Genomic DNA, 18,027 nt, shown 5'->3' on the forward strand with positions numbered 1-18,027 from the left:
TTAAAATCTTTTAAAATCTGAAGGGAAAAAAAGAAAAACATTCGTATAAGCTACAGTGGTAGTGAATAATATGATGGCAAAAAACAAAGTTGATTTTGATTTAGCAATCAATTTTAGCAATTAAATTAAAAACGTGAAATAATAATTTTTAAGCTTTTATCAAAGTTAATTAAAAAAATAAAGATATTTCTTCTTGAAATAGTGTGCTAATTATTTTAAGACAATGAGTAAACGTAAGGGCGCTAAGGCAGTAATGATGACTTTGCTGGTATGGTTGTTTATTTTACGTAGCATGGTACACGTCACGTGGAAGAAAAATTCAAGCTGCGTAAAATGAACAACCCTACAAGTGCAGAAGCAGTCTATGTAAGTGAATCCAGATTTGCAAGTTAAGATTCAATAATTTGACGTTAAGGAAAAATGATGTACAAATCGACGGCTGTGTCCACACCTCGTTAATTTTACATTTTCAAACAAATAATGGGCAGGGAATTGCAGTACTTAATTTTGCAAAAAAAAATTTAAATTTTTTTCATTCAATCAATGTTTCCTGAATTTTCGTTATTCTTTCCAAATTTCCCGATTTTTTCCCAATTGACACAATTCTGGACTTTCTCCTGATCTTCCAGTTCTGTTGCCATCCTGTTTAACCTTTCACTTCTGTATGGATTAATATAACCCTTTTTGTAATTTACTGGATGTCTGAGTTTAAAATGAAGTTAGAATTATCAGAATAAACTTCTTTAAATCTATGTTTTATGAGATTTTTTTTTTGGGGGGGGGGGATGAACAGAAGCTTTTCATAACTTCTTTAACTAATGAAAACTTTCCCAGCATTATCACACCTATGTTTACAGAACTTGCTGAGTTGCTATCATAAATTTTTTTTTCTAAATAATGACCCATGTAACTGTATAATGCTTGTCCTAAATATTCTCCTTCATTTTTATTACACATTTTTTTTAGCTATCATGTAACACTTCAACTGTGTATGTAAAAGAAGCAGTGGAAAACAGTACAATGAAATGAGTAAAAAATATGATCACGTGTATATATGCACTGTTACAAATTCCGTAAATAGTAAATATTTTTATGATTAATTTGTTGTAATCTGGTTAAATTAGGAGTTTATTCCATTATTTTTCATCTAAAATTATCTTAGTAATGTAACCTGTAAATAGCTTCTTGTAATGTACATACAACCCCCTAACATTCAACTTAAGTATACGGTCCCCCATTTCTGAATGATAAGATTTGTGAATGGAATAAAAAGAAAATATGAGAAAGTTGTAGAATTTTGTGGAACTTTCCAAAGCAGTATAAAAGCTGCGTAGCAATTGAATGGGAGAGTCTTTTGCTTTTTAAACTGTCTGAACCGTTAACTCTGTTATTGTGTGTATTAGCCTTTGTGCTGTGTTTTTACATATTTTGATGTAAATACGTGTGTGACCATTGGTTTAGGGTGTTAATTGATATTTGCCTAAATTGCTATGGTTAATTTAGCAGTTGTTAATGTTATTTCTTGTACATAGTTGTAAAGAAACCTCCTGCCTTTCTCTCAAGAACAGTGTCATCATTTAAAGAAAGTTTGAAGTTGCATCAAATGCGTAACAGTACAAATAAAAGCATTTAAAAAGAGTTAAAAAACTGCAAACAGCTGTTTTGGAGTTATAAAATGACACCCCTTTTTCAGTGCATAAAAGAAAAATGGAACAACCAAGACCGACAACGGACAAGTGAACAAGCTCACTTGTCATTGTTCACTTGTCCGTTGTAGGACTTGGTTGTTCCATCGCTCTGTTTATGCACTGAAGAAGGGGTTTTATTTTACCACAGTGAAACAGCTGTTTGCAGAGTTTTATAACTCCTTTAAAATGTTTTTATTTTTACATACATACACATTGTCATATTTTTACTCTCTTCAACTGTGACTTCAGAGTTCAGTGTGTATTAAATGTGATGCCTTTCCATTCAGACTTTTGATTTTTTGTTTTCACTTAATTTTGTGTGCTACAAGTGTGCTCAACCGTAGTTGAATTTATTGACTCATATTGCATTTTAAAACAAATATTTTTGCAACAACTGCAAATGATAGAGCTTCAGTTCTTTTCAAGTAAATGGAAAACGGCAGAATGTAAATCCTTAAAGAAGGTTTTTGAAGTTCTCAATATTAAAATCCAAAATTAGCTGTTAAGCAATAAGTTAACACACATGAGCAAGGGCTAAGGCAATACATGCAATAAACCAACAGCCTGGTAATGTTATCCAAAATTAGTTGTTTAACAGGTTTATAGAATATTTCATTTTGAAATTTTCAGAAACACACTGTGCTAATAGCATCTAATGCAACTGTTATATTTTATAGGTCACCTTGATTTGAAGTTTCCAACAACAAACCTTTGAAAATGCTTTCAAAACTTGAAGCGGTGGGAGGATTTTTTAAAAAATACAGTAGAGTCTTGAATGTCCATTGTTCCGCTTAATTCAAGGCGATTTATTTATATTTCAATTTACATTTTTAGTAACTAAAAAAAATGTTTTAGATTAAAATCTAAAAATTGAAATCTTTTGTATTTGTAAAATTTCCTCAACTAATAAAATTGGTCATGAGAGGTCGGCTTGAGATGACACTTGTCAAATGGCATGAAATATTTGTTAACTTAGAAGATATAGATTAAGAGGATCTTACATTAAAGATCAACTTAATACATTAAATTACTTAAAATTGACACTCGTTTTGCACAAAAATAAATGTAATATTCTTTCGGAATGTCCTATGGCAATTTTTTTAAAAAAGGGAAGTGCACAACTTGGCGCCGTTCGAGCTGTATATAAAAAATTTAAACCCCCTACCACTAACCGTTTTTGTGTTTCAGAGAGATATATATTTGCACGCAAGGGTGCCCATATAGTGGGGCAAGCGGGGGCTAGAGCCCCCCCCCCCTCTTAGAAATTAGAACTTCCTTGCTTTTAGTATTTTTTTATTTTAAAAATGTAAAAACATTTCTTCTCTAGTCATTAATGAACAAGTTATTAAAAATTTCAAATTTTAATGACTCTAATCTGACCTGAAATCTGTTTCCATGTGGGAAAATATCAAGCTAAACAATGGGAATTGTATCTGAGCCCACCCCCTAACAATTTTGCATATGGATGCCCTTGTTCACACATAAGCACATACATGAAGACATCATGACAACATTCCTCGAATAGGATTCAGGGGCAGTTTCTAAATAAGTGTTTCGGTTGTCGACAAATTTACACAAATACATACATAGTGATAAAAATATAATAAAATACTTAGTCAAAATTCATTTACTGGTAGTTAAAATTTAAACTCAGGTTGAAATTTAAGTGATAAAGTTTTTCATAAAGACATTACTTCTTTTTTTTGCATTAAAAAGTAAAAGGTGAACGTATTTATAGCATCTGAATAGGGTAAAATTTTAATCATGAAATATTTTTGAATAATCTGAGTTTTCAGTAATTCGAGCTTGTGTGAGCCCAATTACCTCAGATTTTCGAGAGTCTACTGTATGTATTTTTCAAACTCTCAAAACATTAATGAAAATCAATTAGAACAATTAAAATTTATTATTTTCAAATTTAGTGTTTGCATGTAAATGAAAAGAATATGAAAATACATTTTTCAGGTACAAAATATTTGAATATCAACCCAAAATAATAAGAACATTTCAGTAAGAACTTTTATTTTTCATTCAAATACTACAAATGTTCAAACATTAATAAAAATTATTAATTACAACTCAGAAACAGTTTTTTTTACCTGATTGATACAAACAATAGAAATTAAACATATATTGAAAAGATTTAAAAAATATTTACAACAGTTTTGAACATGTACTGCTTGACCACAGTTTGAAAAATGGACATTACTTAAATATTTAACTTAAAAATTTATTGTTTTAGGTTCAAATACTTTCTATTCAGTTTTAAAAACAGTTTAGTTAAATACTTCCCATGACATCCACATTATACACTAATTAAAAAGTCGCTATTAGTAAAAATCCATTAGTGTTTTCATCATTATTGTATTTTTATTACTTTAAGATTTTTTTTGTTTTTATATAAAAAATAAATTTTGACAACTATAAACCAACAAGCACAGACAGTACATCTGCTTAAACAAAAACATCTATGTTTTGAAAACACTGACGTTGCATTGATGGTATAGAGATATTTTCACTGGGAAATATAAGGGAATGAAAGAAATAGAAAAATAAAAAGCATTTCAAATAATAGACAAACAAGATAAGTCAAACTAAGGCATTTTAAAGAAATTATACAAAAAAAAAAGAAAAAATTAAAAAAAAATAAATAAATAAAAAAAAAAAAAATAAAAAAATAAAAAAAAAGAAATCAAAAGAAGATGACAGAAAAAGTTAGAAAACTTTCACCTGGCACGATAATGGCATTAATTTGTACACACATACTTGAGTCTGTGTATTTGTTGCATTCTAGTAGGTGTAGTATTTATTTTGTATTTGATTTCTCAAAAAATAGCTAGTCAAAGAAATAATTATTGGTATACCCAGCTATATTAGTATGTTAAACATTACTATAAAAGGAAAAAGAATAAAAAGATTTATCATCCACTTTTAAAAATCAAAAATATACAATGGATTGATAAGAAAATAAGCAACTACCTTCTCTCAGTATCGAGTATAAAAAGCTTAAAAATTGTTTAAAAAATTTCCTTTCATAACAAAATACATATACAAACATATTTAGTTACCTGTGTTATTTACTTTATTAGCTGCACTGGACTTTCTAAAAAAATTAATAAAATCAGTGAGAAAGAACTGAAATACTGATAAAAAGATAAGCAGATGAATAATATACATGACAAAAATTATTTAAATTGGTTAAAAGCCTATTTTAATTAGTATGTGCAGAAGATTGTTGCAGATTACCACAAGGGCAAATAGAGCAAGTACTGTAGCCCCCCCCCCCCCACACTTTAAGGGGTCCATAAAAATGTGCTCTGAAACTTTGTAAAACCCTCAACTTACGTAAAATAGGGTTAGAATTTTTTTTTTTTAAACGTAGCAGTTAACCAAAAAAAAAAAAAAAGTGACATTTGTCAATTTACCGAAATGGAAGAGCAGTGTTTGAACATGTGTCAACTGGTCTAGAAATGAGTATATGCACAAATTGAGAAATTCCACATTCCACAGTCTATGAAAATTTTAAGCAATTGCTGCAAAGGCCAGAAGCAGCATTTGTGATAGAGCTAGGGAGGAACAGGCTCAAAACTAATCCTTGCTGTCTTGGGGTATTCTTTGACATCAGTCAGGTTATGATAAAAAACAAACATTCTCAATCAACTTTCAAAACCAACATGAAGAATAAAATATACTATTCATTACATGCTTTATGAAATATTTCATTCTAAATTGACTATCAAAAACATGTACTGTGCATACCACATATAAAGTATAAGGAACGAAAATAAGCCTCTCTTTCACAAACAATCTGTACTATTTTAACTCAAGAATTAATTTGTAGAACATATTTTTTGTAATTAAACTGGCATTTTTGTAAAAAAACATTTTGCAATCTGTCACAAAAAAATAAATAATGCAATTTTCTCACACAAGCAAATTCTTTATTATTGAGAAACAAAATATATGTCGTGTGAAAAGAAAGCTATTATCTTTAGTGAAACATTATTACATAAATTCTCTCAAACTATTAAATATTAAATGTCTTATTTCCAATATGACAGGCCACAGGCACAAAAATACTCTGGAGCCCTGTCATCAGGCTGCAAAATTTAAGGGGTAGTGGTCATGAGCAGACATAGATAAAATATAAAACTGTTTGCAAACTCAAATAAATTCGTTAATGTAATTTTCATATAGTGTAAAGTTATATGCAATTTTACTACCATTACAAAAACCAGCAAGCTTGCTACTGGCAAATTTACCATGTTGCAATTGTGAGGGGCCACTACGATCATGGTGACCCTGAAGGGGATGCAAAAGTGCAATGTTTCATATAGAGCTCTGTGATAGACAAAGAAGCCCCAAAAAATACATTGCGACACCAAACATTCGGCCAAATACCGAATATTGGTTAAATTTTTTATACTTTAATAATGATCCTACTTTTTTTTTAATGCCAATACAAAATAGAAAATGTTTATTTGTTTTGTGTCTTTTGTAAAATGCAAATGCACAACCATTTAACATCCTAAATCTTTGCATTAAGCATAATAGTTAATCTGAAATAAATAAATGACACAAATCATTCCTAAGGCAAAAGCAAATTAATACAGTAAATGACTAATTTGGTTGGTTTATCAGCACTTTTACAAAACTTTAATCTTTAATTTCTTTCTTTCTTGACCTGTCTTTATTACTAATAATAAAGCCGAAAGTCTGTCTTTCTGGATGTCTGTGATGCGCATAGCGCCTAGACCGATCGGCTGATTTTCATGAAATTTGGAACAAAATTAGTTTGTAGTGTAGGGATGTGCACCTCAAAGTGATTTTTTGAAAATTTGATTTTGTTCTTTTTCTACTCCAATTTTTAAAATATTTTCTGGAGCAAAATTATCATAAGATGGACGAGTAAATTAATGAGTTATCGTAACGTGGAACCATAACATGGGAAAGCAAATTGGCGAGAAATTCACCATACATTATTTGTAAATATACAGGCAAACCAAAAGACCTTTTAATTTTCTACTACAGGCAAAGCCGTGCAAGTACCACTAGTGATTTTATAAATGATGATATAGAATTATGATAACATGTTATGTTATAAGTAAATAATCTTGTATTTATAAAAACCCAATGTGCTTAAAATATCAGGACAATTTATTCAAGTGATTTTTTATCATTTTGTGTCCTTAGTAACTGAACAATGGATATATTAACTGATGATTTAACACCCGAGTGTTTTCATTAAAATTAAAATAAGTACTTTGAATGTGACAATATTAGTAAGTAACATTTTGAATTCATTTTATACTTTGGTACTACACTATAACTTTCATGCATTGTACAAGAAATGCGTTTCTTTCCCAATTGTCAAATATGTAAATGTGTTTACAGTTCAGCTGCTGAATATTAAAGTATTCTGCCGAACAGAATATTCGGTTTGCCTGCCAAATATGCAGTATACCAAAAACCAACCACATATTAGTTGCATCTCTATGAGTGATGTGGTTGCTGTTTTTTGATATAAAAATTGAACACACACACCATTATCTCCAAAAAATCATGGGTCTGCCCATTACGCTATTTATAAACTGTTTTTTAAACCAGGTAGGCCCATGCACAATGAAAATAGCTATGTTGCAGTATATTCCAACTATAAACAATTTAGAATAGAATTTAACATTGAAGAACAGTGTTTTAATGAGAAAGCCTATATATGTAAGAAAAGTACAAAATAAAACTAAAAATTACAACTTACGCTGGTTGATTTGCAAAACTGTCTGGACAAAACAAGCTCATACCCTTGTCAAACAAAGAAGTCGAACCATGTACTAAATTAGAGCTCATATTTATAAATCTGCCCTTCATATGTTCGAATTCTTTGTTTGACTTGATTAAGCTTTTCTCATAAAAGGACACCATGGGAGCTATGAAAGGGTTAAGTTGTGAGCTCATGACACCCGTCTGCATGGAAGGAAGCGTATCCCTACAGAAAATTGGATAGTTATATTTACTTAGATGCAAATCACTATTTTCATTTAAAATGTCTGCTCTGAGTTTCAATAGCTTTAGAAAAAGTAGCACATCAGGAGTAATATCTACTATACCTGAATCAACCAACATTTTGAAGCCATTAACACATATATGTATAGAGAAAGATTGCATGTGTTTTGAAAATATAAAAGTTAGGAGTTAATGTATAAAATGATTTATTTTTAATTTTCTCTATGTATAAAGTATTCCTTTTCAACTCGCAATACTTTGAGTATACACAGTAGGTGTTTAGTACTAGTCATTAATTTGTAGTCATGACTAATAATCTATTAGAAAAATGTAGTGTACAGAATGGTTGTATAATATTCCTTTATTTTTGAAAATTATATGTTTTTGTTCAAGCGATTTCATGGAGGTATGACACTATATTTAAACCTGGAATACAATTCCAATTACTACTACTCGTATCTCCTAGCATCCAAGTCCTCTTCTTTTTTTTTTTTTTTTTTAAATTTGGACACCCCTTTGGAGAATTTCTTGATATGCTCTTCTGGGATACATATTGCCATTTTTTTAGAAATAAAATTTAAATGCCATATTTTATAAGAAACAGAAGAATACTTTAAAGTAATTCCTACTGAAACATATTTCTACATCCTATAAGCTGAAGCACAATACAATATTTACAATGAACGGCAGTGAGATGAGACCTCTTCAAATCATGAGATCCATTTTATTTTTTTACTTGAGGAAAAATTAAAACTACCAAAACTAAGGGCTTTTCTTCATATACAATAAAACTCCAACATCAGAGCATTAAAAAAAAAAAAAGCAAAAATTTCTTAAAAATAAAGAGCGCAAAATAAATGGATAGAAAAAAAAGAGCTAAGCAAATGTAAGTAGTGCAGCACAGCAAGTAACATAGTCAACAGAAAGTTTTGGATCTATCAACCTTAAATACAGTACAATCTCATTACAGGGAACACCAATACAATGCAATATCAGTTTCAACAAAATAATGTTCAGTCCTGTTTTAACTGCCAACATAGCTTGAATTCCGTTACTACAAAATTACAGTTATAACGAATAAAATTCGCGGACCCTTGAAGTTTGTAGTAACAGGGTCAAACAGTAATTCTAAGAAAGTTTGGCTATTATAAAAATTTGGAAAGATTCAATTTGGAGTATGATGCTGTTCACGTTTGATCTTTTATCTTATTGCCTGATTGGATGGGTTACAAAGGAGGTCTACTAATTTAATTAGTACACTTTCAGATTTAGATTGTAATTTCACATTTAAAATGCTTAATATATATAGAGCTGGAAGCAAAGCAAACATGAATCTGTAATTTGAAGTTATTACAATGGAAAATGTTGAGGGACTAAATTTATGCACAGAAGGCAGAAACACGGATTTTTGCCTTAAGCTATTCAAGTTCCGGACCAGTCTTGAAAATTGGAAAAATTACTACTTCAAACTTCAATACCAAGTTTTGTGTGATTCCGGTCAGTCGTTAATTTATAGTTAAATTGAGATAAAAATCTACCTGGTAATGTAAAGGTTTTTTTTTTTAATTTTTGCTCAAAATATCTAAACTATTATACTTAAGAAATTTTTTTCTGTTTTTAATATGCACAAAACTGATAACCCAACAAACAATAAAAAGGGTTCACATGGCTGAAAATAAAAATGTAATTCTTTTATGAAGTCGAAAACTAATATTTAAGAAAAATCTCATCTGAAATAATAATATATTTCAATGAAAAATTCAAAATCCTTTCTGTGTAAAGGAAAACAATTCTGAATCTCACAATGCATATTCAGAAAGAAAACACAAATATACAAATACAAATACAAATGTGACGACCAGCAACAGGCACTGGGCCCAGCTAGGCTGGTCCTAGTCAATTAATTAGTCCCCAATGAAGATCAATGGCCCTCTTAAAGCTATCCACTCCCTTGCTCATTACCGCCTCTTCCGGTAAGCTATTCCAAGTGCCCACGACCCTGCTAAAGTAGTAGTTTTTCCTGATTTCCAAGTTAGCCTGAGATTTAAATAGCTTAAAACAATGACCCCTTGTCCTGCTTTCCCCGCAAAAATTTAATCCGTTTACATCTTTCATTTTGATAAATTTAAATAACTGAATCATGTCCCCTCTGACTCTCCTTTGCTCCAGGCTATACATGTTAAGCCTATTAAGTCTGGTATCATAATCTAAATCTCAGAGTCCCCTCTCAGATTATCTTGCCAACTATGAAGCCAAAGACGGCACAACAAACCAATACTGGTGCCAGCAAATTGCCATTTGTAATGCTAACAAGAAACTGTTTGTCAAATTTAGTACAGTTGAGATAAATATTTAAGAAAAAAATCATAAAGCATTCCTGCAATTGATGGTTTGAATAAATTGTTCATCTGACAAAGGGGGGGGGGGGAGCATTCAAAAGATCAATACATACACATTTAGGCATATATATACATATAGGGGGTAAAATCTTCTAAATTAAAGCAAGATCCCCCTTTCTCCCAAGCTTTATGTCTGGAGGGGAACACAATTTTTGGAGGGTAAAAAAAACAGTAATATTTACAATTAGACTACTACAACCTTCTGTGTATTCCTACATCTTCATCAAAATTGTTAAACATTGTTTGTTATCAAGTCTTATTTCCACCAGGACTATTTTCAAAGGGGGGACGTTTTCGGCAGTAATCCAAACATGAATAAACATTCATGAAGTTTAGCCTCTACTGAAGTAAAAAGTTTTCAAGTCTTTGCGAATAAAATAGTATATAGATGAGTTTGGTGTTTTTTTTTTTTTTAAACAATAATAACAAACAGCAAACACAGTTCTGAATTTTTCAACCAGAGTTATTTTGGAAAAAAAAAAAGGGGGGGGGGACTAATTTTTATGGGAATGGCTCAAATTTCAGCTAAAAATATCCATACTTCCTTGGCTACGCTTAGGGATTGCAATACCAGACCAAAAATTCAATACCGGTATTCGGTATTTTAAAACGTGATACAGGAATACCGGTATTAATACCGGTATATGAAATTTCTCAAAAATTGCTTGAAAACATTGTTTCGTTACTACATTTCATAATTTTGTACAAAAATTGTACTATTATGAAAACATATTGTGAACAAATATAAAATGAAGGAACAAATGTCATAATAAAAAATCAATGCTAGTAAAAAAACATAATGCATCTATTAAATTGTCTCTAAGCCTGGAACTCATTTCAGTGCTCAACTTTCCTACAGTTGAAAGTACTCTTTCCTGAATTCATGCAGGTCAGTGATACTGTTAACAATGCATGATACACCTCCTCCAATTAAATTGCCTAAAAATTCAGTCTGCTGCATGTTATTTTTAGATAAACCCTTGTGCATGTTTCTTTCGTATTGTGTTTATTTCTACATTTTTAAAATTTAAAACTAGTTGAAATTTCTTTTCCTGAGAAAGGTACTTTCCCAATATTAACATCATTTTCTCTTGAACAGGAGGGGTTTGTGTTTACTTTTTATTAGCTCTTTGGTTTGAATTTTACGATAAAACTTGACTAAAATTGATCTTGTTCGTTTTTCTTATTCGTTTCAGCTTTCTTTTCAAAATTCTTTGCAATCATAATTATGTAAATATCTGAAAATATCTTTGAATTCGTGGAACATATTTATGCTTTTCCTCTATGCAAATTTTCAAGGCAATATATAATTTCTAAATATTATCTTGCCAACTATGAAGCCAAAGACGGCACAACAAACCAATACTGGTGCCAGCAAATTGCCATTTGTAATGCTAACAAGAAACTGTTTGTCAAATTTAGTACAGTTGAGATAAATATTTAAGAAAAAAATCATAAAGCATTCCTGCAATTGATGGTTTGAATAAATTGTTCATCTGACAAAGGGGGGGGGGAGCATTCAAAATTATTACTAAAATTAACTTTCTCAAAAGGGAAAATGAGCGATCAGGGAAATGGAAAAAATAAATGCATTGTGCACAAAATACTTTTGTTTAATGATGTTAATTGTTCTATTAATTCATGCTTTTCGAAGCTAAATTTTTACATCAATAGATTGATTTCGGTTCTGTGTCATGGGAAAATAAATGTCAGGGTTCGCGTTTACCGCGCTTATAGCGGGTGTTTTTACGCAAAATTGCGGGAAACGGACGCAACTTCCGTGAAAATTCGGGTCCTGGGGACCCAGAACACCCAAAAGATAAAAGCCAGAAGAAAAAAAAAATGGGGAAAATGCTGAAGATCTATCTAGTGAATGCTTTTAAACAACCAGGAGAAATCAATAGAAAAGGATTAAAAATGACCCTATTTCTTTATCAGCTATTCAAACACACCCCCCTACTGTTGATCAGTCAATGGAATTTTAGTGATAAGACTGGAGCTTACAGTGACCTCCTGGGCAGAGCTCAGGGAGCAAAATATTGCATGTTCATAAATATCCCATTGTACTGTATTCTAGAGAATAAGTTCTCCCCTCAACTTTTTATCTTAGGAAATTCCTAAAAACAGCAATAAAGGACCTAAACGTTAAGAGTGGTTTCAATGCAATCTTCAGGATTAATACAGGACAACTCTAAAGTTAACGCTTGGATATTTTGCATTCATCTAACCAGAATGACTTTTGAAAAATCATTATCTTGCATCCCTCAATAAAAGCAGGGGTGAAAAAAAAATGGCGAACATTTTCCCGATCGCGCCTAAACACAAAGTTCTGAACTTCACATTTTTCTTGTGAAATTGCTTATGAATACTTGAATTTTAACACAAAAGCACTTGGATCATGTTCACTTTCTAGTAATTCACCTATTTCTGATGGGCTATTTTTATTTGGACTTGCAAACTTTCAATTAAAATCACGCCATTTTGAAAATGGCGAGATTTTAAAAATAACACGAAAGCCAAACACAGATGTTTTGAAATAGTCAAAATGAAGTCAAATATACTAATTTAAGATTGCAAATGAGCAATTTTCATACTCATGTCAGAAAATGTTTCGTTTTTTGCGATCACCATTTTTGCGTTGGGTTAATTCGCTTGCAAATTTTTTCTATTTCTAATAAATTGCCAATGATATTTGATAATTCATGGAGGGGGGCTGTTCGCTTTTTTACACCTAGGAATTTTTTTTATAAAAGTAAAGGTTAAAGGGAGTGCTTTCTGCTTGATCAATCAAGGGCATTTGTTTTTTGTTTTCATGGTAAAATCCAACTTTAAAGTAAATTTTGAGATTATCTTATTGTATTTGATTAAATAGTTTCTCAAATAACTAAGTCTTGCAAGTGTATTATTTGAAAAATATGATAATCACAGAAAAAAGGACGAAATTAACCAATTTAATTTATTTCATACCTTTAAATAACTATGTGGATAGTTTCTTTTCCCTAAGTATAAAATAGTTGTATATTATTCGTTTATAAGCTAAGATTTCCTGTTTAAAATTTAAGGGACTCATTTTTTTCCACCAAAGGACCCAAATCTATTTCATTAATGGGTCCCTGGGACCCAGGTTACGGATAGTTGAGCGCGAATACCTGAATGTACATTTAAAATATAAGTAGATATTTAATAAATTAAATTGAAAATTTTTTGAATTAAAGCTATTTATTATTTTTAGCAGTTTTTATACAAATACCGGTATTGCGAAATTGCTCGAAATACCGGTATTCAGTATTGCAATCCCTAGCCACACTTAAAAAATCATTTAACTGCTGTTTAGGTGCATGAACAAAATTCTACCTCTCTGGGAAAAGTAAAGAAGCGCACACAACCCCAGCATAAGAAGTTACTTAAAATGTACATATTAATAACAAATGATAGTTGTTTTCTCTTTAAACACTATAAGTTTGTTTTCATTACTTCATGAAATTTTATTTGAACAATTTAAAAGAATAATAATAGATGTCGATTGACATCTTACTTGTTCTTCTAGTGTGCATGACAGCCTATTGCCTCGTTTCTTTCCCCAGGACTGTACAGCGTAACTGGAACAAGTACAGTAGTCTCGAAAATCCGAGTTTAATAGGTGCTCAAGCCATCTCGGGTTACTGAAGACTCTAATTATCCGAAAAATTCTTAAGGAATGAAACTTTTACACTTTTTGAGCTACAATTGGGGCATAAAGCAATGTTCATTTCAAGTCGTTTTTTGTGTCTAAGTTATTATCTCAAATGCATGTCTTAATCCATCTCTAACACTTAAGAGAATAATTCTTGGCACTTGTAGAGTTGTTGACACCAAACTCTCAATACTTTTTTTTATTACTTCATTGCATGAAAATTAGGGAAAAAATTACAACACTGAAAGTTTTTCTATTTTGAGATTTTAATGTAAATTATACTTTTAGCTATAAAAGTTTATACCTTAAAATGGCAATAAAGCACCTTGAATTAACCAGAACCTCGGATTTACGAGACTGTACTGTAGTATTAAATATTTATAAAACAGATTGCAAGACATCAAAGCTATGAACTTACACTTTCTTATTACAATTCCTTGCATCATCAACTGAACCATTTGAATTAGAATGTTTTGCTTGTTCAGTAGACTTTGCAGAACAGCACTCATCATAAGGAGAAGAGTCCATTGGATTCTGGACATTTCTTACATACTGATTAAGTTGGCGTTCCAATGCAGCAGTACCAGGCACTTCTTCATTTAAATTTGGCAGCAACCTATTAATGGCACTGGAACTTGATTCAGCAGTTGACACTTTAGCAAGTTTCTCAGACCCTTTCCTTTCTACAGGATAAGGATTAGCATTCTGCTCTCTACGAATTGTACGCTTTCGTTTGGTATGCTTGTTGATCTGCAACATCTTAGTAAAATCAATTTCATAACGATAACCAGGAAAGTATTTGCTTAGTTTGACTGTCTTCTCCCCCCTGGAAATAAGAGATTAAAAAATAAAGCAATAAATAAATGAGCGCTGAAAACATAATAATGTATTACACAGCATTAGCCGGCATGCCGGAAAAAGTGAAATTGACCAGCATGCCGGGAAATTCGAATTTTCCGGCATGCAGGATAATTCCAGACTTATTTTGCAACAAAACAAAAGCAAATTTCCCCATTCAGTTCCAATTGTGTTTAGCATATAATACCTGTTTTTTTTTATTTACGGTAGGTCATTATTTACGGATCTAATTATGTGCCAATGAAGTAATCAATTCAGAAGCAATCATTGTTGATGCGATTTGTTCATACTTTTTTTAAATGAATTATTTTAGGTTCCTTTTAGAGAGGAGAGTTTAATTTTTATTTATTGAATATAGGGTTCATACTCTTATTGGGGTGAAAACATTCCATGACTTCATAAAAAATTTCATGACCTTCTTTACATGAAGAGAATAGCACTATTTAATATCAAACTTGCCAAATTTTGTAAATGGGCATTAGAAAAACTTTTATGTGAAAGCCACTACCTCATCAATTCACTTACTCATAATTGAAAAAATATCAGTGAACACCTAAAACACTAAAATAATCTTGACTTCATTATATAAATTTAAGTAAAATAAGATACAATAATGCAGGGGTGTGCACAGGCGAGGGGGAGGGACACCTGTTGGCACAGGCCTGAGCCTAAAGATGGCCTGAGATTTTTAAAAAGAGGGGTGAAATAAATGTAGAGACGTAGGGATAAAAAAAATGGAGGAGTGGGGGGGGGGGGGGGGACCTGGAAAAGCCATTTGTGACGGGCTCCAAAATTTCTGTGCACATACCTAAGTGAATGCAATACAATGCTTAAATGGCTATTTTTTTTTTTTTTTCATAAAAGGGCAGAATGTTAATGAATGGGAGAAAAGTTAAATAAGTCATTACTAAGTTTCCATAAATTTGCTGCAAAAGCTGTATTTTAGTGTCAACAGAGCATTTTATCATCCACATAACTTAATAGTATTTTGGTCCTTTAAAGTAAACCCACATACTTTAGTAAATTCATGATTCTAAATCAGATATTTATTTATAAAAAAACCATTCAATAGTGAATAAATCTTCAAATTCAAATATACTTGTTTTACTTATTTGCACATTTTCAAATACATATAAATTAATAGGTTTAGAAATTAGAGAACTTAGTGTTTCATTCCTGACATTGAACATAACAGTGGGTAGCATGGATTAGTTTTGCAGTCCGTACGTTAGGCACTACTGCTTTACAGTATTAGAATTCTCTATTTCTGTATTCTATCAACAGACTAAAGATCTTTATTTTCCAAAACCTTCAACAAATTAAGAGGAACTTTGATAAATTTAATAACAAAGTTTTACCAGTGATAGAAACAAACTAGGATGCAATGGAATTGCGTTTTTTTGAGTGGGCTTGGCAAAATCATGAACATGCAAGTTTGCCAGTACAGAACATGAAATATAAAAAGTGTTGAAAATAATGGTAAATTCAAAATGAGTGATGTCTAAGCAATAAAATCACATTGAAAAAATAAAAAGACGAACGGCTGCTACAGAAGTGCATGCAATGAGATTTCAAAATTCAGATTTGTTTTTCGGATTGTTCAATTTTAGTTTTAATAGCTTTTATGTGCAATACTGTTAAATCACTGCAGATTTCTAATGCTTCTTTTAGCCACTGTTACTTTTTCTTTACCAAGGACATTTTTCCATGATTTTAAATAAATTTCCATGACTTTAAATGTAAATTTCAATTTTCCATGACTTTTCCAGGTCTGAAAAAAATTTGCTTATTTTTTTCCATGACTTTCCAGGATTTTCATGACCCATACCGACCGGGGGGGTGAATAGCTATGGTAAATTCTTTAGCACTGACTTAGGGGTGGTGACTTACTGTTTAAATGTTTGCTTAAGTTTTAATTTTGCTTTTTAATAAAATTACTTGTTTTTTAATATTTTTCTAGTTAAAATAACAAATGATACTGTTAGATAATATTTTTACAAAATTAAACTGTTTATTAATACTAATATGATATGTATAGAACTTATATTATTTTTTAAGCTGAACATATATTTTTTATAGTATTAATTTTTTTTTCCTAACCTTGATTTTTCCAGCATGCCGGAAAGGACCAGGCAAATGTTATTGAAAATCTGGTGACCCCCAAATTTTGCGGCATGCCGGATAATGGGGGGGGGGGGGGGTAATATGGTAAGTTGAAAAACAAAATGCAAAATAAAAGAATTGTTAGGATAGATGCTTTTTAAATCTTTGAAATGCCAATGAGAAGAATTTAAATAAATAAAACAGAGAATTTATACAGGGCGAGTTTGAATGAATCTGCCATACGAAAGGGAAGAAGAGAAGGGATAGAAGAGCCCAAGCTGAGCATAAAACCACCCATTATCATGTCCAATTCTTAACCGTAACAGAGTTATGGTAGATATAAGGAAAATGATTATTACTTTCCTATACTTTTCACAAAGGAAAAATCAGTAATAAAAAAGTTACACTAACATTAACGAGTATATTTAATCAATCTTCAAAATTAATAGATGCTCAAATTGGTCGCTGCCACACCTAATACATGCCCTTGCCTTTTTGAAAACGGAAACAATCGTTGCTCCATTTGAAATTTCATTTCTTAGTTTTACTACTCCTCCATCAAGTTGGTTGCGCAATTCCTGCAAAAACCGACTACTTCTGTTTTGTACATTTCTTGTTTTAAGAATCCCCAAAGAAGTCCACTGACGTCAGGTTTAGCGATCTAGTTGGCTAATTGAACCATAAGACCAATCCATTAGGAATACTGTTCAGTCAGAAAATTCCAAACGGCATTTGAAAATCAGCAGGGTTAGCATTGTGTTGAAACATGATTTCCGCTCTCTCCGAACCAAGAAGGCCCTGCTTACGCACACTCCGGCTTCACCCCGGGTTGAAGTGGAAGGTGGATAAAAGGGGGATTGCAGCCGGATTGATGGAAAAGCCGTTTTTGTCAAATCGTGGATTCTCCTTTACGTTCCCTTACGCTTTCGTTTCGGCGCTATCCCATCGAATGCTGCAGTTGGATTTTTCCGTAATTAGAAGAAATTAGTTTCGAAACAAAATCATCAACGCAGAAAGAACACGCACAACAACACCGAAATAAATACACACGAGGAGGAGACACGTGACCACGCAATGCACTGTGGGGAAAAATCCGCCAATAATCCTTCAATGTAGGTGGAGGGAATTCCCTCCTGTATTGAACGCGGCTTGAAGCCGGGTTGGATGCATAAAACGGCCTTATTCCGCGAATCCGGGTTGACGCCGGGTTAAATCCAGCTGCATAAACAGGGCGGAAGGGGCCAGATCACGGTTCTGTCGATGTTGAGGAGTATGTGCTGAAACAGAGTAGTGGAAAACCCAA

At 31.7% G+C, this 18,027-nt stretch overlaps 1 protein-coding gene across 1 annotated transcript in view; it reads right to left on the bottom strand.

Moving 5' to 3' along the window:
* LOC129234101 (E3 ubiquitin-protein ligase DTX4-like) overlaps positions 1-18,027 on the bottom strand; it is a 60,605-nt gene that overhangs the window by 20,139 nt on the left and 22,439 nt on the right. Inside the window, exons 4-5 of the mRNA XM_054867993.1 lie at positions 14,182-14,587; positions 4,757-4,791 (exon numbers count right to left, since the gene is read on the bottom strand). Of these exons, the coding sequence (XP_054723968.1) occupies positions 4,757-4,791; positions 14,182-14,587 (441 nt within the window). The remainder of the gene's footprint in view (positions 1-4,756; positions 4,792-14,181; positions 14,588-18,027) is intronic.

Source organism: Uloborus diversus, chromosome 1, assembly GCF_026930045.1.
Source record: "Uloborus diversus isolate 005 chromosome 1, Udiv.v.3.1, whole genome shotgun sequence".
NCBI lineage: Eukaryota > Metazoa > Arthropoda > Arachnida > Araneae > Uloboridae > Uloborus > Uloborus diversus.